This window comes from Lentinula edodes (genome assembly GCF_021015755.1).
Source record: "Lentinula edodes strain Le(Bin) 0899 ss11 chromosome Unknown C8R40scaffold_28, whole genome shotgun sequence".
NCBI lineage: Eukaryota > Fungi > Basidiomycota > Agaricomycetes > Agaricales > Omphalotaceae > Lentinula > Lentinula edodes.
Window position 1 is genome coordinate 520,687 of NW_025764334.1, and position 20,913 is coordinate 541,599.

General features: G+C 45.0%; 8 protein-coding genes and 1 non-coding gene across 9 annotated transcripts; 7 read left to right on the forward strand and 2 right to left on the reverse strand.

Annotated features, from left to right (window-relative positions):
• Nucleotides 1–1,135: 1,135 nt before the first annotated feature.
• On the reverse strand, nucleotides 1,136–4,291 carry C8R40DRAFT_1050969 (serine dehydratase alpha chain-domain-containing protein; the record flags this gene model as incomplete). The annotated part of the gene is made up of 21 exons (XM_046224677.1): nucleotides 1,136–1,174; nucleotides 1,233–1,241; nucleotides 1,292–1,428; nucleotides 1,489–1,507; nucleotides 1,556–1,614; nucleotides 1,670–1,688; nucleotides 1,737–1,759; nucleotides 1,867–1,911; nucleotides 1,961–2,033; nucleotides 2,083–2,136; nucleotides 2,197–2,343; nucleotides 2,394–2,768; nucleotides 2,823–2,894; nucleotides 2,951–3,180; nucleotides 3,241–3,371; nucleotides 3,428–3,595; nucleotides 3,644–3,650; nucleotides 3,711–3,733; nucleotides 3,794–3,816; nucleotides 3,954–4,042; nucleotides 4,108–4,291. The coding sequence occupies 21 exons, from the start codon at nucleotides 4,289–4,291 to the stop codon at nucleotides 1,136–1,138; spliced, it is 1,926 nt and encodes a 641-aa protein (XP_046084138.1).
• Nucleotides 4,292–4,394: 103 nt separating this feature from the next.
• Nucleotides 4,395–9,390, forward strand: C8R40DRAFT_415020 (uncharacterized protein). The gene is made up of 8 exons (XM_046234994.1): nucleotides 4,395–5,011; nucleotides 5,065–6,668; nucleotides 6,732–6,953; nucleotides 7,017–7,986; nucleotides 8,040–8,258; nucleotides 8,318–8,455; nucleotides 8,507–8,869; nucleotides 8,929–9,390. The coding sequence occupies exons 1-8, from the start codon at nucleotides 4,498–4,500 to the stop codon at nucleotides 9,246–9,248; spliced, it is 4,350 nt and encodes a 1,449-aa protein (XP_046084139.1). The 5' UTR covers nucleotides 4,395–4,497; the 3' UTR covers nucleotides 9,249–9,390.
• A 1-nt stretch (nucleotide 9,391) lies between these two features.
• Nucleotides 9,392–10,359, forward strand: C8R40DRAFT_414765 (Shr3 amino acid permease chaperone). Its single transcript, XM_046234993.1, has 5 exons — nucleotides 9,392–9,649; nucleotides 9,696–9,817; nucleotides 9,867–9,966; nucleotides 10,016–10,188; nucleotides 10,247–10,359. Exons 1-5 carry the CDS (start codon nucleotides 9,601–9,603, stop codon nucleotides 10,331–10,333), a joined length of 531 nt encoding a protein of 176 aa, XP_046084140.1. The 5' UTR covers nucleotides 9,392–9,600; the 3' UTR covers nucleotides 10,334–10,359.
• A 135-nt stretch (nucleotides 10,360–10,494) lies between these two features.
• On the forward strand, nucleotides 10,495–12,388 carry C8R40DRAFT_414441 (MRG-domain-containing protein). The gene is made up of 8 exons (XM_046234992.1): nucleotides 10,495–10,744; nucleotides 10,795–10,891; nucleotides 10,944–11,092; nucleotides 11,144–11,432; nucleotides 11,490–11,634; nucleotides 11,699–11,771; nucleotides 11,826–11,910; nucleotides 11,968–12,388. The coding sequence occupies exons 1-8, from the start codon at nucleotides 10,567–10,569 to the stop codon at nucleotides 12,050–12,052; spliced, it is 1,101 nt and encodes a 366-aa protein (XP_046084141.1). The 5' UTR covers nucleotides 10,495–10,566; the 3' UTR covers nucleotides 12,053–12,388.
• A 71-nt stretch (nucleotides 12,389–12,459) lies between these two features.
• C8R40DRAFT_1173113 (nucleophile aminohydrolase) lies at nucleotides 12,460–13,576 on the forward strand (the record flags this gene model as incomplete). The annotated part of the gene is made up of 6 exons (XM_046231963.1): nucleotides 12,460–12,492; nucleotides 12,551–12,651; nucleotides 12,714–12,790; nucleotides 12,859–13,135; nucleotides 13,205–13,406; nucleotides 13,463–13,576. The coding sequence occupies 6 exons, from the start codon at nucleotides 12,460–12,462 to the stop codon at nucleotides 13,574–13,576; spliced, it is 804 nt and encodes a 267-aa protein (XP_046084142.1).
• Nucleotides 13,577–13,673: 97 nt separating this feature from the next.
• On the forward strand, nucleotides 13,674–13,754 carry C8R40DRAFT_t174. Its single transcript has one exon. It is a non-coding gene; the product is annotated as a tRNA-Gln (tRNA).
• A 164-nt stretch (nucleotides 13,755–13,918) lies between these two features.
• Nucleotides 13,919–14,267, forward strand: C8R40DRAFT_1115332 (uncharacterized protein). The gene has a single exon (XM_046228558.1). The coding sequence runs from the start codon at nucleotides 13,965–13,967 to the stop codon at nucleotides 14,190–14,192; it is 228 nt and encodes a 75-aa protein (XP_046084143.1). The 5' UTR covers nucleotides 13,919–13,964; the 3' UTR covers nucleotides 14,193–14,267.
• A 4,220-nt stretch (nucleotides 14,268–18,487) lies between these two features.
• C8R40DRAFT_1115337 (60s ribosomal protein l7) lies at nucleotides 18,488–19,681 on the reverse strand. Its single transcript, XM_046228559.1, has one exon. The coding sequence runs from the start codon at nucleotides 19,565–19,567 to the stop codon at nucleotides 18,650–18,652; it is 918 nt and encodes a 305-aa protein (XP_046084144.1). The 5' UTR covers nucleotides 19,568–19,681; the 3' UTR covers nucleotides 18,488–18,649.
• A 32-nt stretch (nucleotides 19,682–19,713) lies between these two features.
• On the forward strand, nucleotides 19,714–20,834 carry C8R40DRAFT_1161970 (serine threonine specific protein phosphatase; the record flags this gene model as incomplete). Its single annotated transcript, XM_046230194.1, has 4 exons — nucleotides 19,714–19,950; nucleotides 20,019–20,453; nucleotides 20,514–20,750; nucleotides 20,814–20,834. 4 exons carry the CDS (start codon nucleotides 19,714–19,716, stop codon nucleotides 20,832–20,834), a joined length of 930 nt encoding a protein of 309 aa, XP_046084145.1.
• Nucleotides 20,835–20,913: the final 79 nt, after the last annotated feature.

Here is a 20,913-nt window from a genome sequence, read left to right on the forward strand (position 1 = left end):
CGGAGGGTATTTATACGGTGCCAGAATTCCCGTCAAAGTAACCACATAACGGATTCGTGCCCGTACATAATTGTGAAAAATTCAAGTCCGTGAATGTTAAAACTTTAACGGGCCAGTTGAAGTTGAATGCACTATCATATTCGACGGTCAATTTAACCCGCGTATATTTCGATTACAGCCTTACCGTAGTAAGTTGGGACCTGTTGGGATCAAAACATTTTACTGAAATCGGCTCAAGTCTGCACGTTTACCGAGACATAGTTCGATATATATGATCTGCCATCATCGGCTTGTTGGAAGCTCGTTGCACGAAAGATCTTGACCAGGAAAGATCTGAACACAGAAAACATATCACATAATACTGTAGAGCGCCCTCTGGGTTTTGAGGCCTGAGGCCCGACTCTTCCGGACGTAAAATCGACGGCATCAACTGTTTTTCGTTTTTTTTTTGCCGCGAGTTTGCCGTAGGTTCAAAACATCCGCCTTTCGCGGAGGCGAATTCTCCGAGAGTAAGGGACATCCCCCCTCACTCATAATTCTCGAAGGTAGCGCAAGTCAACATGGCATTATTTTTGGGTCAACGTCGAGGTTTAGCGAAGGATTCGTATGTTTCAAAGACCTAAAAGGAGAGGAACGGAGTCAACACACGAGTCTGGATTCCTGAATGTATTTGAACGCTGTTTTTGAAGGTTGACTCGACCTCAAGCAATGAGGCTTTCTGCACGCAATCCCGATTCCTATGTGAGGCCGGGCCTGGCACTGAGCGAGTCCTCTGGTGAGAATAAAGAATATAGATTTTTAAGGTGCTCGTGTCGTCTGGAGCGGACAAGAAGGGCAAAGGCAGTGCTTAAGCGGCGACGCATAGCCTATTGAGAGAAGAAAATGAACGCTGGAAGGATCACACCTGGATCAAGCATGGCTTCTTCACTTAGGCTCCAGCAGTGGCAGGAAACAATTTCAAGTCTGCAAAGGATATCATTGTAGAGATCTCATCCACAAGTACTGATACTTTATGGACCAAATGCCAAAAGCAGGCCACAAGAGAACCGTATCAACACTGAAAGATAGGATGGGTATGACGACAATCAGCTGCGAAGAGGCAATCAGATTCCATTGCAGCAGACAATCAGTCAGCTTACCAAGCGGGCACAGTCAGTGGTATTTTAACAGTGGTCTGGAATGCGGTCCTTAGTTTCCATGTAAAAGAAAAGTATAGTAACAAGCATATTTACCGCAAGCCCCTAGGAAGACAATGAGTAATCAACTAGCACATGTGATAAGTGAAGCTTACAGAAAGACTCGTCTCCTTGTATTTGACGCTCATATCAGAAGCAGTCAAACGCATCGCTTCAATTGCCTCGTCTAATGTGACGCTATAAACACCATGACTTGCGAGAGAAAGTTGAGCGGCAGTGACTGCCTTGACCGCTAGGAAAAAGTTTCAGACTGAGGATGTTCACTGCAAGGACTGTATAACGTTTAACAAACCTCCTAGACTGTTCCTTTCCTAAGTATAATTTTAGTATGAACGTTTAGACCAAAAGGGAAATCATACGATGCAAGGAACTTGAACAAGGCCATCGATGGGATCACATGTTAAGCCAAGGTTATGCTCTAACACGAAGGGATAATCAGTTTCTGCACAATGCCCAATTAAGTAGTGGCGAACCAATCCCGATTTCTGCAGCCTGAATCGTCATTAGCAACGAGTTAAAGACAGTTCTGGATATACATACCTGAAGTACAGTCTCCGGAGAGGCTGCTCCGAAGATGAGTGGCAGAATAAAACTTGGACGGCGAATACTTACCTCCCTTGACATGATGGAATAATTTCATTTAAATTCGATACATACATTGCGAGAAAACACACCATGCATGCGGCAAAACCTCCGGCAGCCATAGAACATGCTACTGCAGAACTCCCATCAGATTGATTGAAATATTAATACTGACAACTTACCACCAACTTCAGCTTGGCATCCTCCTTCAGCGGCAGAGATCGTACTTCCACGTTTGAACAGCATGCCGATAGCCTTCACGAAGGGTTATCGCGAAGTGAGCAGAGATCTCAAAACGACTTACCGAAGCTGTGAGCAAGAAGGTCATTATACTCTTGTCCGGATCATCGCTGACGAACTGATGATAATTGGCAGTCGTTAGTAGTCTTGTTGAAGTAATTTTTAACATGCACTGTACCTCAATTATGTATTTCAACACAGCAGGAATAACACCAGCGGCACCATTGGTTGGAGATGTGACGATTCTGCCGCCGCTAGCATTTACCTCGTTCACTGCGATCGCATAGCATGAGAGGAAATCCACTGCAGGAATCATAGTTTTTCTCTAAACAACGATAATCAGTTAATGGACATTTTTACAATGGGTCCACGTACCGGAGGTTCAGGCAAGAGTGGGTGATCGAAAGCGCCTATCACGCGGGGAGCACGTTTCGCGCTCGGAATAGCAGGATCCACGATTCTTGCTCCTATTGTCTCAAAGCTAGAACCCTGTTTACTTTGGTTGAATTTTTCGCTACTTGATTTGGGCGCGTCTATTGAACCACCAAAAGTCTCACTAGGGTTAGAGCCAGCCTCGATTCTCGCATTGTTTGAGGGGGGAGACATGATGCCAGGGTAAAATCCACGCATCAGGCGTCGATAAAGAATAGGTGCTCGCCGACGAAGACCTAGGCGACCGGGAAGAGTCGTGGCATTTGTGGTAACACCTGTTTGGATGCACTCGTCCATTACGGACCAGATGCGAAAGATCTGAATTTTGGGTTCAATCCAGATACAGCGGTCGATTATGCATGGTTTGCTAACCTTCTTATGTATATCTTCGTCTGAGTACCCGAAACTTTTTTCGTTGTCGTACACAATTTGAGCAATGGTCATCTATGAATGATGGAATCAGATGCATTGTCAGCATATTTGAAGATAATTTGACAGACGTTATGTTTTTGGGTCAAGGCCAACAGACTGTTGCCAGATTCAAAGGGGTGGGGTGGCCCGGCTTCGGCGTTGGGTATGGTGTCGTCATTATGTTGCGACGAACGGCTGGAAGGGGATGGTTCGGGTGAAGGAGAGTTCAAGGTTGGTTCAGTTAGGGAATGCGTTTGGTGAAGACGTGCAGGGGGAACAACACTCTTGTCCACGCCTTTGTAAAATAGGTTTTCATCCACTTCACGAAACCAACAAGCATTGGTTAGGTAGGCTGATCAAGTGTAACATATCTGATCACCTTGTGTTTTATCATTGACGACGAAGCCTCCTCCTACACTGTAGTATTCATTTGTTGCGAGAAGATCACCATCTTCGTCAAACGCACTAAACCTCATACCGTTAGGATGAGTTGGGAGAACTTGATCCCATCTGTGCCAAACCTATCTTAGCATAGGACTAGGATGATTAGGGATCATGATACAAACCTCCAGAGCATATCTCGGTCCATATCATAGTGAATAAGGTGATCTCCACCTAATAGCAATACCTTGTTAGCGAGAATATTATTATAGCGAGATTCTATAGTCGTTGGTATAATAGTTTCGGGGTCTGAACCTTCGAGACCCAGTAAGATAGCTTGGGGAGTATGATGTCTGCATCGATGTGAGCACCAATATGTCACCGACGATAACTAAGCCAACCCTTTGCCTTTGATTTCATTTCAGTATTTTATCAGACCTTGGGTAGAAAAATCGAGCCATAATTCACCTGTAGCAGCTAGAGAGCCGTATCTGAGAAAATGGTAGTTAACGACCAACGAACCAAATCGTGTATGTATACTGTTCACTCACAAATTTATCTTAACAGTGGCAACCTTCAATATAAATCGCCACAATCAATGCATATATTTGCCGGAGTGAGTTTGAAATAAAGACGTAAGTTGAAGTTGAAGAAGAGAACACGTCGATCCTGAGTTTGATAAAGTAGAATCAAGTAGGACGATATGCCGACCTTTTTCAACAGCTGCAGCTCCTTCAAATCTGTAATGAATATCTTCCCTGCCCGCATTGGACCAACTGTATGAGAGCTCGAAGGTCCAACTAAGTGAAAGGAGCTTTTGTATCAGATAATGGCGGGAAGGGATGTGATGTGTAGGAGCGCGCACCACCAATACTGAACAAGTCAAAAGTCGAGATCACTGCATGCTCTGGTAGCTGGCGCTCTTGTGGTGTTTCAGAAATGCCTTCAAGTTTGCTAAAAGTAGGTCGCGAAGAGGAAAAGGTCCGCAAGAAGAAGGGAATATTAAGACGCCGAGAGACAAGTGACCGTCGACCGAGAAGCAGAGACATTGTGGTGGTAGAAGAAACGAACGGGGAACATCAATTCCAGCACCGCCAGTGAGCAAATGAAGCCCGACATCATAATGATGATAAGAAGGACACCACGTGATATATTATTCTTGATTCTTGAACTGTTTCCTTGTCGTCGTCGCCGTCGTCGTTCGATATCTCTGCCCTATTGTCTCTTATATTGTCCAAGTATATCCGTATGAAAAATGTCTGCTCGATCTCCGTCTCGGGAGAAAGATAACAGGCAGCCATTTCCACATACATCGTCACCTCACCGGCAGACGACGTTGCCTACAGCTTCTTCATCGACGACCAACCTGCCAGCTTCTATCAATCCCACCCCACACACTATCGAGTCTATCCTAGCCCTGCACGGTTCAGCGTCTGATCCTCAACTCGCTGCACTGGATCAGGCTGTGTCTGAGCGCAATGTGCTTTCTTCTCAGAACTCTCAGTTATGGAAGCTCATAGAGAAGCAACGGTCAGGGTATAACCAGATCATGAAGGAGCTGGAAAGAGTTAGGAACGAGAGGGATGCGTACAAGGCTCGTTTGGCAGCAGCCACAGGTGGTCCAATAGTTTCCGAGAAGCGTCACCTCAGTCGAGAGCGCGTACAGAAACAAAGTATTGACAGTGTTGTAACCGACGGAGGTATGTCCTCTAATAACAGAGACCACAATCCCCGTCAAAATATGACCAGGTTCTACTCGGATGAACAAGGTATGTTCTGGCAAATGAATCAAGTATATTCTCTTGTGTTAATTCGTGAGCAGTTCCACCACGAACAAACAGTCACGGCTTACATTCTGCTCGCTCTCACGAGCCTTTGGCGAACTCTCCATCGGCTTCCGTTTCTTCTTCCTCCCTGGTCTCTTCCACTGCGTCTACCAACGCCAGCCTTCACAGCTCCCAGCAAATGACTGCTCGCCTTGCCCCACTTACAGTTCCTCCTCGCTCAGACCTCTTGCCGGAACTTTCGGCTACACAGGAAACTCCACCTCATTCATTCAATAACGCTACCCCAAAATACTCCCACTTTGCTCACGGCTATAATGACTCCATCATATCCTCTATATCCTACAGTTCCAGTTCCAACAGTCATAGTACATCGACCAAACCTTCAGTATACCCCCGAAAAAGTAGTTTCACTGAGAGCATCAGTAGTGTTAGCACTAATGGTGTGGACGGAGTTTCAGGGAGCGCTTACAGCGGTATCGCCACAGGGGGGAAATATGACTTCTCATCCCAAAATACCCCTCAGACCGCTCCAGCAGAATACCCGTCCAACAACTCAATATATACCCCAATTACGCCTCACGGCCAAGGCACTTTGAGCACTCCACAAATCATCACATCCATCTCCATTCCTAACGACGCTCCAGATCGTGACCAACACGCGTCCCCCATTTCCCAAAAAGCAAGCAATAACCTCACTGCCTTATCTCCTGCCATCCGCCATCCACTCTCCCGAGAATCTCGTATATCGCTACCGGATGAGGCAAAGCAATACATCGCAAATATGGGCGAGTCCCCTGCACCGAGTCCTAGAGTGGAGATGTTCAACAAGACATCATCATCGCACTCGTCTGTCCCGGTTTCTCCAGTTCGTGGAAAGGATCGAGAATTTTTGGACATGGAAGAGGAAGCAGACGATGACAATGACGATGGTGATGAGGAGGACGACGAAAGTGGTGAAGACTTGGATGAGGAGTATGAGGTCGTGGATCCTTCATCGGCGGCACCCAATTCTGCGCCAGCTCCTTCCCCATCAGCTTCTGCTGAATCTTCCCAGGATCGACTGCCAAATCAATCAGGGTCATCATCAACATCTTTCTCTGGACCCTTGAGTCAGGCGCCAGCTCGCTCGAGCAGTAATCGTCAGTACGTGTCAATCAACGACTTCCCTCTTTCTCCATCCACAATGTCGCCTCACCATGCTGAGGCCAGAGCAGAAGCCGCATATCAGCGCCAGTTGATCGGTGACACCTCACCGCAACGCTCAAACGATGACCTTCGCCCTCAACGACTCGAGGCACAAAATGTTCCAGCTACCCAGATGAACGCTACTGCGTCATCTGCTGGCTTCTTCCGTGCCCTTCCTTTGCTATCTACCGACCTTCCCCATACTAAAATCTACGTTTCGCATTCATTCGTTCGACCAAATGATCGAGGCAAGGAAGTTCTATCGTTCATCGTCTACGTGAATCCTGGTAAAGGCAAAGATGGTTGGAAAGTAGAGAAGATGTACAGTGACGTTATAAATCTAGACCAACGAGTCAGAGGTAGCGTTGGGAAAAGTGTTGGGAGAAAGATATCTACTTTGCCTGAGGGCAAGCTATGGAAGGATCATGCACCTGCCAAAGCTGACCAACGAAAGGTAGTCATATCGATTCATCGTCCTTCCGTCATCGGTTCCTGATACCTTACCTTTCTGTTATAGGCTGTTCTGGAGACCTATCTGCAAACGTTAATCAACCTTCCTGTCAAAAACAACGACGAAGTCATCGCCTTTTTTACTACCGATATTGTGAAAGACACTATGCAACCGGTGATGCAGGTGGGTCATAAAGAAGGATACCTCACGAAGCGGGGAAAGAACTTTGGAGGATGGAAGACACGTTATTTTGTCTTACAAGGTCCCGTGTTAGAATATTTTGATGCCGTGCGTCTTAATATACTCTTGACGTCTTTGCAACATATTGATAGCCACTTTCTCGATATACAGCGAGGCGGCACTCATCTCGGTTCAATAACGGTTACCGGTGCTCAAATTGGTCGACAACAACGTAATAACACCACTACCTCCACAGACGAGGAAAAGGAATACCGACACGCCTTTCTCATTGTTGAGGCGAAGAAAGGACCTGGTGGAAACCATCCTCGACATGTTCTTTGTGCTGAGAGTGATGCTGAACGGGACAGTTGGGTTGAGATTCTTGTGAGATACTTCACTGGAACGTACAGTGAAGAACCCGTAGCATATGCTCCTTCTTCCGCTGCACCACCACCACCACCACAGTATGTCAACAGTACTGCTCAACCTAATCCTAGTGTCCCAAGGACTAGTATATCGACCGACCCTCCCAGAAAACCCTCGCGAGGGTTTTCCAAGGATGATATTGGTGCAGAGAAACGGGCCATTCCTCTATCTCAACTTCCTCAAGATGCCACAAATGCCAAGCTCTTCTCCCGTCCTTCTCAAGATGATTATAACTATTCGAGTCCCTCGAAATCCATTCCTGCATCTGCTGATCCTCGCACCACTGAACGATCCCAGTCAGGACAACCTTCCAGCCTGCCAGATTCCTCGCCTTTATCTAATCCTCCTCCTTTTCTGGATCCCGGACAGCGGGCCAATTCCGAAATGGGTCATTATCCTGAAATCCAGATTGTGCGTGCCCAACAACAGCGTCAATCGCCTGAGCTGTATCGTCAGCGTGGCGATTTATCCAAACAATCACAGGTTTCGTCTCCGATTGGACCTTTACCTACTGAGCGCGTCCCGTCTCCGGAAAAGATGGAAAAGGTTAAAATATCTGCCCCAATGAATGGCGCACCCATTCCCGCTGGATATAAATTTGGGAAGGACAATCCGCCAGAGCCTAGTCTCACTCCAAGTTCGAGTGATCGACGAGAAAAGGCCAAATCTAGGTCGTTCTGGGGTTTCGCTAGACCTGGTGGAAGTGGAGGTAGTGGTAAGTTACGATCTTTCATTGTTCGTCGTGAATTTGTACTCACAAGGGACTAGATAAGAATGTGGCACCCTCTTCTACATTTATGCCTCGCGCTGTCTTCGGAGTCAATTTGGAGGAGTCTCTTGACGTTGCCCAAATTGCGAACTTGCCCGCAATCGTGTTCCGCTGCATACAGTATCTAGAGTCGAAGAAAGCAGATCAAGAGGAGGGAATATATCGTCTGAGTGGCAGTTCCGCTGTCATCAAATCCTTGAAGGATCGTTTCAATGCTGGCGAGTCTGCGTGAATTTCTGGTATACTATACCACAATTACTAACTTGGAACATTGTAGAGGGCGATGTCGATCTTCTGGCTTCAGATGAATACTGGGATCCTCATGCTATCGCCGGTTTACTTAAAAGTTTTCTGCGAGATCTACCTTCAAGTATCCTCACTCGTGAACTCCATATGAGATTCCTCTCCGTCATAGGTATGTCAATATGCGCACAAACAACTAAATGTCCTCATTTGCGTTTTCTAGATTTTGTAGATCCTCAAGAACGGATCAAAGAACTTTCGCAACTGATCGCATCCCTACCTATCACCAACTACAGTCTTCTTCGTGCGCTCACAGCTCATTTAATTCTCATCGTGCAAAATTCAGCCGTCAACAAAATGACAATGCGGAACGTCGGAATTGTGTTTAGTCCAACTTTGGGTATTCCTGCAGGTGTCTTCAGCTTAATGCTCGGGGAGTTCAATAGAGTATTCAACGTTGATGCGGGTCGATCGCCATCGGAATCTAACGAAGATCTTGAGTTGGAGCCTGATAGAAGAAATAGTTTACAGTACTCTGAAGCTGCTGCCGATAAGCTTCTGGGGTTGTCTGGAAGGTCACTGTCGAGTAAGCGCTGTGTTTCTTATCCTCGAACCTGCCCCATTACTTATGCCACAACCTCATAGCTCCTGCTGAAGAGAATCAGTCTGATACCGATGAATATTCAATCAATGAAGATAGTGGTACGGAACCGGAAGTGACAATTGAATCTTCGCCAGACAGTCCTGTTGGGGGAACACAACAAGATCTCACGCCTCCGGACACACCCTTGGCTCATAGCAAAAATGGACGCGCTTCAAACCTAGCAGCTGGGCGCGGACTTAACATCTCCGTTTCTGACCGGGGTCATCGATATTCACGAATGATGGGTTTGCCGGCTTCTCCTCGACCACCACCTTCCCCTGGTGGCCACTCGGCATCTCCTTCTCTTTTGCCTACACAATGATTTCTTGATCACGTCTTTGCCTTTCTCGTGTTGTTCTCGTATTTTTTTTTTTGGAAGAGCATTCTGTACTGTTCATATTATATATGCTGTATCATATTTAACTGAACATCTCTTTTGTCGTACTGCTTATCGGACATTGCATTTGCATTGACTGTATTCTCTAGAGACAGACCCAAACTATATACCACCTGTCGACATACCTAGTATGTATATCCTGAAAGAGAAACTTTCTACAACTTGTCCTCTCAATCGCACCCTGATTGCACCGCTTTGACTGGTCTTGCTGGCAGTGCTGAGTCGATCAGTTCGAATGTCAACTTGCTACTAGCAAAAAATTTCTCTGTTCTCCATCATGACGTTCAAGCAGGCTGCCGTTCTTGCACCAGTGTCGTTCTTTCTGGGTCAGCTTTCTTTTAAGAGTAAAAATCTCATGCTCAGTCTCAACAGGGATCCTGTTCATATGTTTCAACGTGGATCACAAGCTTCTCTGGGGGGAACTTACTGAAACTGTAATTGCGGATGGATTCAGTTTCTACACCACTTTTTTCAATTCCCCACCTGCTATCAAGGTCGGTCTGAGGCGATAACTCTATCAGATCACGAACTTATAGGTTTTAGGCGTTGTTGCATGGAATGATTGGTGTAGGAGTGCTAGGACTGGTCGGCAAACTGCACAAATGGGACGATAGTGCTATGTTCTTTGACGGATCTAGTCTTGGTTCGTGGCACACCTGTTACACAAGATTTATCTTGAATTCGTTTCTCAGGTGTCTATGTGTTTGCCATCGCGGTGTATACGGCTGTCATCTGCCCAACGTTGAAAACTGTGGCCATTCCGCTGGAAGAGGACACATATTCTGACAGAATAGAAGCTGTTCGAGTACTTGCAGCAGCAAATGTTATCATCATGATATGTTTGGGATTGATACTTACGCTTCAAGTGTGTTTCCCTTCATCCTTCAATTTATTCACATAATCTAATACTCTATGTCTACTAGGCCGGTCAAGTTTACGCTAAACGGTTGGAAGTTCAAGCGATTGAAGTAGACAATAAAGCTTTGGATAAAGAAAAGAAGGAACAGTAGTGCAGGAGGAACATGAACATAACATGATCTACCGCGAAATATTTATATGTATTCAGGAGTTCCAAAATCGATTGGTGGTTGTCCAAGTTTCAGTCATTGTCAAGGGTGAAATAACGTTCCCTAAGTCTTTTGGTGAACTAGGAATTATCATACTTAATATAGTGACTATACACACGTTGAAAGGAAGTTCTTTCGACTCCCACGAGCTTATCTTCCTTTCATAAAACATTGCAATGTCCACAGATCCAATAGCTGATCCTTCCACTTCAACTGCTGGTGCAAGCAAGTCTAATATTACCAAAACGGTCACTTCCAAGGGCACTCTATCAACACTAGTCTCACCAGCAACTCATCTTCAATGGAAGATCAACGAAAAGTGTCTATGCTATCATGGACCACTTATATACGAAGGTACTTAAGGTCCTTTACAGCAAAGCTTACGATATTTAATCGTCCTGTAGCGAAAATCCTCAAAATACGCAACTTTACACCAGAAGATACGGAAAACGGCGAAATTGGTCCAAACTTCTTGGTCCATTACAAAGGATGGAAGCAGACGCAAGTAGATCTTGTACTTGACATAGTCTCTACATCTAACCCAGGCAATCAGTTGGGACGAATGGGTAACCGAACAACGCATCCTCAAACTCGACGAAGCTGGAATTGCAAAGCAGAAGGCGTTGTCTCAATCAGCGCTAGCCGCCCAACATGCTGGTGCCAATGCTGCTGCAGGGAAAATGAAAGATTTGAGTGGCAAAAGTACGTTCTCAACACTGATTCTCCACTCCGTTCAATGACTTGTATTCATAGCAACACTTGGTAACCCTGCTGGATCATCCGCATCTGCTGGAGGCAGCACGCGCTCGGGGATACGAAAAGAAGGCACAAGAGGGACAAAGAGGACTCGAGAGGAAGATGATGGTCACAATGCTCGCCGTGCAGAGATGAAACTCAATGTGCCAGAAGTGCTCAAAGTTTTTCTCGTGGACGATTGGGAGGCTGTCACCAAAAATCACCAGCTTGTGACCCTGCCGCGGTCGCCAACTGTACGTCAAATCCTCAATCAATTCGAAGATCACGTCAAATCGACTACGACGAGGTGAATCGATGAATTCTGTCGACTGTGGTCTTCGAACTTACGGTCGTGTATCTGTAGTCTCCCTACCCCTGCACTTTTAACGCACACAATCTGTTCGGGACTCCAAATATACTTCGACCGGTCGTGTGGTATGTCGCTACTCTACCGGTTTGAGAGATACCAGTATGCGGAAGTGCGAAAAAAGTACATCACCGGTCCACAGGTCAATTTTCCTAGTATCTGTTGTACTGCTTCGTACATTGACATTTTCTATTTTTGGCATGTAGGTCAAAATAGAGGAGTCTTCGGATATTGAAATGTCCTCAATCTACGGAGGGGAACATTTGTTGCGAATGTTAGGTATACGAAAAGTCCATTATCTTCGCATCTTGAGCTGACCTTAACTTTGCGTAGTATCACTACCGCAAATGATTGCCAATTCGCAGATGGACGCAGAATCGATATCGCTGGTGAAAGAGTACGTTAATGAGCTACTAAGGTATGATATTTACGACGTCGAAAGTGGTTGGTTTGTTGAGAATGCTATCCTTCTTAGATATTTGGAAAGCAACAAAGATGATATATTTCAACGAGAGTATGATACCCCTTCGGAGAGCTATGGTAACACAGTGCGGTCTTGAGATATTTCGGACTATCGCATCTTGATGCGATACAGCTAATACTAGTTGCTCACCTAATTATCGTGCTCCATTTCTCCTTGACTAGCTATAGCAGACGCTCGGCCTCCTGCAATGATAGTGAATACTTCAAAACGGAAAACCTTCAGGAGGATTTAAGAGTACATAAGAAGATCGACAACTTGCGGGGAAGTACGAAGAGTGCATGTAATGCTGTAGATGATAATTACACACATTCGAAGCCAGCAGTGGAGTGTTGAATCGATAAGAATGGCACGCACAATGAATCTTCGAAGAGCATTCCGTGCAGATCGATACAAGTTATGTATGGGAGACGGGCCGGTGAAAGGGAGCTGACATAATGCATACGCGTTGAGCTTGCGCGTCGACAATTTCTCTCTTGAACTACGATGGATCATTTCCCTACGAACTGGGGTCGCCCGGTACGTGCTTGATTTAAGACCTTATATTCATCCCCACTGACCTTATCTGCGTTTTCAGCGAAACGACGCTTTCGATGCGTACGGAACGTACCCGATTGCTCAAAGACCATATAATGGACCGACAACCGATGCATTTTCAGAAGGAATTCAGCACACACAGTCAGTTTGCGACGTGTAGATATAAACTGTGGAAATGCTGACCTAGGATTTGGTTCGCGCAGACAGCCCATTGTCACGGGTACCAGTGTTCTTGCTATCAAGTATAAGGATGGTATCATGATGTCTGCCGACAATTTGGGTACGGAGACATGCTAGGATCTTGAGGTTCCGATTATTCACTCCCCATCCATCATATGCTCCTCTTAGCTTCTTATGGCTCCCTTGCTCGATTCAAGGACATCCAACGTCTACATCCTGTTGGCACCAACACTGTGATCGGTGCAGGTGGAGACATGTCCGACTTTCAGTATATCCAAGGTTTGCTCGACGAACTTATGGTTGAAGAATTCACACAGCAAGATGGGCATTCGCTTGGTCCGAGTGAGATTCACGAGTACCTTTCGCATGTGATGTATTCGCGGAGGTCAAAGATGAATCCGTTATGGAACTCGTTGATTGTTGGAGGATTCAAGGATGGCAAGAGGTAATGGATCCACGAATCTATGGGCTTTTCTGTTTGCCATCGAGGGTTCTGATTATCCGTCGAATTCAGATTCCTATCGTATGTTGATCTCCTTGGCACTACTTACTCTGCATCGACGCTGGCCACCGGCTATGGGTCATACATTGCCCAGCCTCTTCTCCGTAAGGCTGTAGAGGGCAACGAAGACGTGATTACGGAGGATGAAGCTGTTAGAATTCTTGAACAAAGCATGAAGGTTCTGTTCTACCGTGACGCGCGTAGTTTGAACAAGGTTTGTCTTTGAACCTTTTGTATAACATCACATGGGCTAATGCACTTCCTATCTAGTATCAAATAGCGAAGATTACTGCAGATGGAGTTTCCGTTTCAGAGTCTCGCAGTGCCGACACTCACTGGTCATTTGCAGAGGGTATCAGAGGCTATGGTGCCCAAACACAGTAAAATTGTTTATGTATGAGTGTAATGCTGATACTACTTCCGAAGCATCAACGTTGTTGTGAAACATGTTCTATTGCAGTTCCCCAAACCTTGGGGCATTGGTCTAATAGTGTAGAGGTTATCACATGGGATTCTGAGTCTTCAGCTTCCCATGACCCAGGTTCGAGTCCTGGTTAGACCTTGACTGTGGTTGAATGTATGCTTTTTGCTTCAAAACTGTCTGAGATTGAGTCGACCTTCTATACTAGGCTCCACTGCCGTGGATGGCACCCTGCTTGGTACTGGATGCTTTTCATTACATGAAGATAATAATTTTATTGCAAGTACTACAGATACAATGTAGCATGATAATTAGTACATACATTGTATTGCAGGCATTTACAGTTTTGACATGGTGTTCTGCTGTTTCAACACCAACCTCTCTACTTTTTTGCCCAGTCCACCATCTCTGACAATGTATTTTGACCACAGATGTCTGCCAGTACCTGCATCAGTGAATGTGTCCCACAGCCCACTGCAATGCCAGCCACAATCCAATGTGTTCAATGCCTTGTTTTCCATTCTCAAAAGCTGTTTTTGCACATGCAGTGGAGGCATCATATATGGACCTGTGTGTTGAGAGGAGTATTGAATTCAATGGAAGAAAATTTTGGAGGGGAAGTTGCAGGGCACATAAGAGAAGGAGTGTCTTGTGGGAAAGATTATCATTGCAGGGAGGTATTGAGCATTGAAGAATGATACACAGAAATTTTGACTGCAATTAGTGCATATTTGGGAGCCACAGGAACAGCATCTGAAGAAAGCATCAATAGCAATGGGATAAGGGACATGATGTTCAAAGGGTAGCAAGTGTTAGCATAACGATTTGTTAGTGTAACGATTAACTTAGTTGATAGTGGAACAACTGATATTGTGTAGATACCTGTTAGCATAATGATTAACTACTGTGAACTTAGCAGGTGTGTGTCTGAATGTACTGCTGAGCTCACCTCAGTTGATAGTGGAACAACTGAGGGAGCTTGCGCATCTCTACTAGGCATTATATAGCTGGTGGTACTGTATAGTTATATGGTAAGCACAGCGTATATGTGTATGGATGGTCGGTGTAGTCATAGCTTGTCTTCTTGTATGTATGTACAGAGTATGCGCCAACAGCAAGACAATACAATTTTGGGTGGCCACAGAGGGTACATGAATAATGAGATGGAGGTGGGTGGCAGCAGAGGGGTATGGAGAATTAGCATGGATAAAATGATTAATATGCTTTGGAGTTCCTACGGAGGAGTAGGAACAGTGAGTATCATGCAGAGAAGTGAGAAAGCTAAACACTGATAATGTAGAAGATGCACCTCAATGTCAATTCAGAAAGACAAGCTGGAGGAAAAAGGGTGCAGTGCATAGACTGGAGTGTGCAGGTGTACCTGCATGAAGAGTAAAACTTTAAAATAGAATACATATTTCTGACTAGATATATGCATTTAGCTGTAATTTATGGAAGACTTGTCCATATGAATGGAGGCCATTTCTTGCTTATGTGAGATTTCACCATATATAGGTCAATAGTCACAGCAAGATGAAATCCAATTTATTTGAACAGTGACATCAGGTGGTTTAATGCATGTGATATAGTGGCTTGTGTAACTTTTCTTAAATTCTTTCTTCCAATTGCAGGCCTGTTAAGATCATATACACTGGAAAGCCATGCCAAGGGCCATTCAGTGTTTAAGCACAGAGGGTTGAATGGGACAGTAGTGAAATTATTAACAACACCACTGTCTTGCCGTTAGTCCTTGGAGCAAGAGTGTAGGGATGAGAGACAAGAGGAATGAGGAGCAGCAGTGACACTGTCACGCCTAAATTTTGGCTAGACGTCTATGCTGTGAATTGTGACATTTTCACGTATAGATTCATATCAAGAGGACTGTAATTGAGACCCAGATTGACAGTCAAAGTCAATACTGAATCAGTCTAATAAGTTGAAGGGACCATATACCCATCCCCGATACTACCTACGGATAGCAGTCTACCTGTTCGTCAAGCAGGATTATACCAGACTCGGACTACATCTGAAGGATGACCATTCACGTATGACATACCAAGGGTATTCTTATTGGACCTTACACTGGCAGGAGTTTGGAAGAACTTACTCAAGTGACCATGAACCGAGGATTGACTCGAAATGACTTTCTAGAACTCAGGAATTATCAAATACTCCTTCTAGAACGAGATCATGCATTAATCTAAAAGACTGCGATTTAGTCTAATAGACCAATCAAGTTGCATGGTTGAGTAAAATGACTAGAAGAACGATCGAAGTACTGCGAGGCTCCGAAGGCATATCAAATGAATGTCAAAGAGTCCTGACGTAGAAAATATTGAAGAATACAATTAAATGAATACTATGTGTAACTCCCTTGATAGAGTATAGGCACAATGGGTGTCTATTGAAAGAGAGAAGCAATTAGTTTAATCCAGATGAATCAGATTGATAGGATTAGAATCGAGGAGAGCTGATTTGCCTCCGGACGAGGTGACAAACGATCGAAGTAAGTGTTGAACAGCAATGACAGTTGAACACCATTCGAGTCATCCTCCAAAAACAATTAAATTAAATGAATATTGAAGTACCTACCTATGTTTGGAGGTATACTAGAATCTTGGAACCAATATGGACCAAATAAGGACATGTAGATTCAAATTAAATGGTATCTGACTGAGTGTAGAAGTTTCCTTGCGGTTCCGAACATTTATTGTATTAAATTAATTGTACTGTGCGGCTTTATATTCTGTATGTATAAATAGCAATCCGATGTATCTGGAATACAAGTGATTTTGGGATGACGTTGCAGTGCTAATCCGTAAAAAGGAAAGACACACTCCTGCCAGACTGAAACCTCTTTGCTAGCAGCCATTCGGGCCCGGCACTTGTGAGTATAGGAACGTTGTGTTCTGCTCCTTGTGACTGCGAGAAGTATATCCAGTTGTTGGGTATTCTTCGAACTTAGGATCAGTTGTTGGTCTTAAGGGCAAATCACGCTGTGTGGTTGTGCCAGCACATAGTTCTAGCCCTCTGTAGAGGTCTGTGTGTTTCGGTTTTAATTTACTTTGATTCAAAACCCCAATTCTTGATATACCCATATCAATACAATCAAAGCACAAATCATGCTGAATCTACCTTAATCAAAGGAATATACCGAATCCTTAGAACAATTCAAATTGATTGATCGAAGCTTCTTACTTAGCTCTCAAAGCTTTGCGGAACCTTTGCCAATGCTACCCCTTGCTATTAAATAAATTTGATAGCAGTGAACTCGCATATTGTATATTAGATTGGTTGGTTGGAGTGCTCATTAGATTCCTTCCTTTCTCTTTCACACAAAAACAAGGCAAGCTCGTTAATGCTGATGATGAAGAGCAGACCAGAGGACTATAAGTCTTAAGATTGAAGTTGAGAGTGCTCAAGGGAGTCTTAAGACTTCAGAGGACAGAGAGTATTGATCTAAGATAATAATTAAACTGAAGAACTAGAGTATGGTACAGGAGTATTTATACCAGCTAATTGGTGTATTGGGGCAGAGAGCTAGACTAGCTACTAGGGGTTGTACACTTAGTGTCTTCATGGTAGAGAATAAGACAATAAAAATAAACTAGGGAGAAAGGGAATGTGTAGCGAGAAAGGACAATAAGAAGGATAACAATAAATGATAGATTTTGGAGTACTGAGCACTAGAGCTGCTGAGGCATGGTCTTGACAAGGACACTGCACCACTGTGCGTGGCAAAAACCTGGCTCCTTTCTTGGTGCCTTCCAGGTGCTGATAGTGAATTCTTTTGAGAAAGGCAAAATAAAAGCAAATCTACATAAACTATTCGATGGAGTAACAGGGAGTAACTGAGTGAGAAAATAAGTGTGACAGAGTCACAGTTCCATGATATCCCATGCCAGTCACAAGAAATAATACAATTCAACTCAGTGTTACTTTTGTTCAAATAAGGAGAAATTCCCACCATAAAAGGAAATTGGTTTTGCATGGAGTGCCATATATAAGTGTTGGGAAAGTACTCTGTACATACTGACAGCCTCTCAGGGACCATATAACCATGAGACGGCGCTATTACCTGATACTATACAGTTTAGATAGATCACACAGTCGGTGGCACCAACTCACCTCAGTTGCTACAGTAACAACTGAGTTTAATTTATTCTAACAATAAGGATGATACTGGATGGATTCCTGTCAACCTTTGCCCAATAATCTGAGTAAATAATTTTTGAACTGGTCTGATGCAACAGACAGACAGTTGATGCGCTGTTCACTTATCCCAGTAAGCAAGTGCAAAACCCTCTAGGGAGGGGTCCGGACCCTTCTGTAGATGGTTCTGCTTGAGTTCTGCTCAAAATCTGTTGATCGGACTAGTTTGCTTAGGACATTAGAAATAATTAGAAATAATTACTGTCCAATAATCCTTATGGGAAGTCACTTCCGTGAACTCCAGCCTCATAATTGCTGGTGTAGCAAAATTATCTCAGAGGTAGCTGCAATACCCTTTGATGCAATTGTGCATCTTTGTTGTCATGTTAGTAGTTGGCACCCAAAGGGTGCCCAAATGTAATACATTCAATATGTAATGTTATTTTAGAAAACCAGCTGAGTTTATGCCATGCACACAGTGCAGTGGCCTGCAATCCCATGTGGCTAATGCAAGTGAGAGTGGAAATGGACATAATCATTTTGGGAGGACTGGTAGGAGGAACACATGAGAAAATACATTCGAGCAATAGATATGATACATAGAAGAGGAAAAATAATGTGGCCAGGGGTGAAGTAGAAGCTATAAAGTTGTATAAGACTGGAAATAAATAATGAGAGAGAGATTAGTGGTGTTTGGCAATTTTGAACCAAAATAAACAGACCTAAACATGACCAACATGTGCCTGCACAAAATAATCTAAATTCCGGAGTGCAATAGACCTTGCAAGCAAGGTGATATATACTGTCACATTTATAATAAATGCATATCCAACATCAATGCAGCTCAGTGAAATATATTCATATGTGATATGTCGGTATAGCTCCTATGAACTCTTCCTCACAAATGGAATTTGAAACCCACTAACTAAAGCCCTTGCCCTCTCCTGTGCACCCACTCCAACAGCATTAGTGATGAAGTGAATATGCATACCATACATTTTCGGATACGCGTCTTGGTTCACCTCGATCTGGGGCCAGAAACCCATCGCAGGTGCTGGTAACCCGAAGCTCACAACACCCGCAACATCGCTTGCCTTGACAGCGTTACTCGACGCAGGAAGATATGACGTGTGGCTGCTCACTGCAGCAGGCATCGGGATACCGTGGAATTCACGCAAACGCGGTAAAACGAATTCGGTGAGAGTCGCGATGAGGTCGTACATAGCGGAGCCTTTGAGAGTGACTTTGGCACCAGCAGGCATACCCGCGCGGATCCACCCACCAACTTGCTTTTTACCGAGGACAATTTCGACACCTTTCACGCCTTTGGCTAAGGCCCCGCCTCCGGCTTCGGTTTCACCGCTGAGGGCGCGGAGGGCTGCGATGACACCAAGGAGGTTGGACCGGGATGTCAGAGCATCTTTGGACATGATGTGGATTTGAACAGCCTCAAGACGGGTGATGTTCGCTGGTGTGCTTGGTTCTGGAGGGATTTTGGACCACTGAGTTCCACCGACTGGGTCGTTTTTGCGGTATTTGGCGTAAGGATTGGATGGGTCCCACCGGAGACGTATTTCACGTGGTGGTTTTGGTGGAAGGTCGGATTGGAGGGTGTGGGAGTAGTTCATGTACATGAGGTTATCGGAGAGGGTGGTATGGTAGTGGTCGGATAGTCGACATGGTGCATATTCGCGCACACGGAGGTTTACTGGAGGTCGAGGAAGTTTCCGACGTGTGTCTGCTGGGAGACGTTTACGGATTGGGGGCGGTTTACCGAAGCGCGTAGGCCGGGCGAGAGGCATGGAGGAAAGGGTGAAGAAAGTACCCTCTTAATGTAGTCACTGTTACAGTGTCAGAAATTTCGGAAAGTGCGTTGTTTGTTTTTCTCGTCAACGCCAAACAACCTTGGGCGCCTAAGTATATCTTTCTTTACTCCTCCCTCCGCCTAATGGCCCCATTCAACCCCGAGAAATGGATAGAACAACTACGACAATGCCAGCACTTGCCGGAGGAATCAATGAAAACGCTGTGCGATAGAGTCCGGAGCCTGCTGATGGAAGAATCGACAATCCGACCAGTATGCAGTCCGGTCACGATCTGTGGGGATATCCATGGTCAATTTTGGGATTTGTTGGAGTTGCTTAGAAAAGGAGGAGACGTTCCGGAGACAAGTTATATTTTCATGGCAAGTAGGTATCCTACTCTTAAATGGAATGACAAGGCTACAATTGCGAATTATCTGTCTCTGTACAGGGTGATTTCGTGGATAGAGGACATTATTCGTTGGAAACCGTCTCGATGCTCCTCGTTCTCAAGGCCAATTGGCCGGATAAGGTGACTCTACTTAGAGGAAACCACGAATCGCGGCAGATAACGCAGGTGTACGGATTTTACGACGAGTGTCAACAGAAATACGGTTCAGCGACGGTCTGGAAAGCATGTTGTAGTGTTTTCGACTACCTGAACCTGGCTGCCATTATTGATGGGACAACGCTTTGCGTGCATGGAGGACTCAGCCCGGATATTAGAACCCTAGATCAAATTAGAGTGTTGAGTCGGGCGCAGGAGATTCCTCATGAAGGACCGTTTTGCGATTTGATGTGGAGCGATCCGGAAGAGTTGATGGAGAATTGGGCGGTTAGTCCTAGAGGTGCGGGTTGGTTGTTCGGTGGAGGGGTGACTAGAGAGGTGTGGTAGCCCGGGGTTGTTTGAGCATGGCCTGGGCTGACTTGTTTTCCTTCTATCTAGTTCAACCACGTCAATGGACTTTCGCTTATCGCTCGGGCGCATCAGCTCGTCCAGGAGGGGTTCAAGTATATGTTTGACGAACAGTTAGTAACTGTATGGAGCGCGCCAAATTACTGTTATCGGTGCGGAAATCTGGCGTCAATTATGACGGTGCATGAGTCTGGCGAGAGGACATTTGAGGTTTATGGCCCTGCGGAAGAGAATGCGAGGGATAAAGGCATGCAGACGAGGAGAATGGTGAGTCAATATGAAAGATATGATATGATATTCCATTGACCGACACCTGTTTTTTGCATATAGAATATGCCGTATTTTGTATAAACTTTGGACCCTCCTTCACGACTGTACAGTATTGTTACACTTATCTTAAACAGGCGCGATCTATGTTCGGGCTCTACAT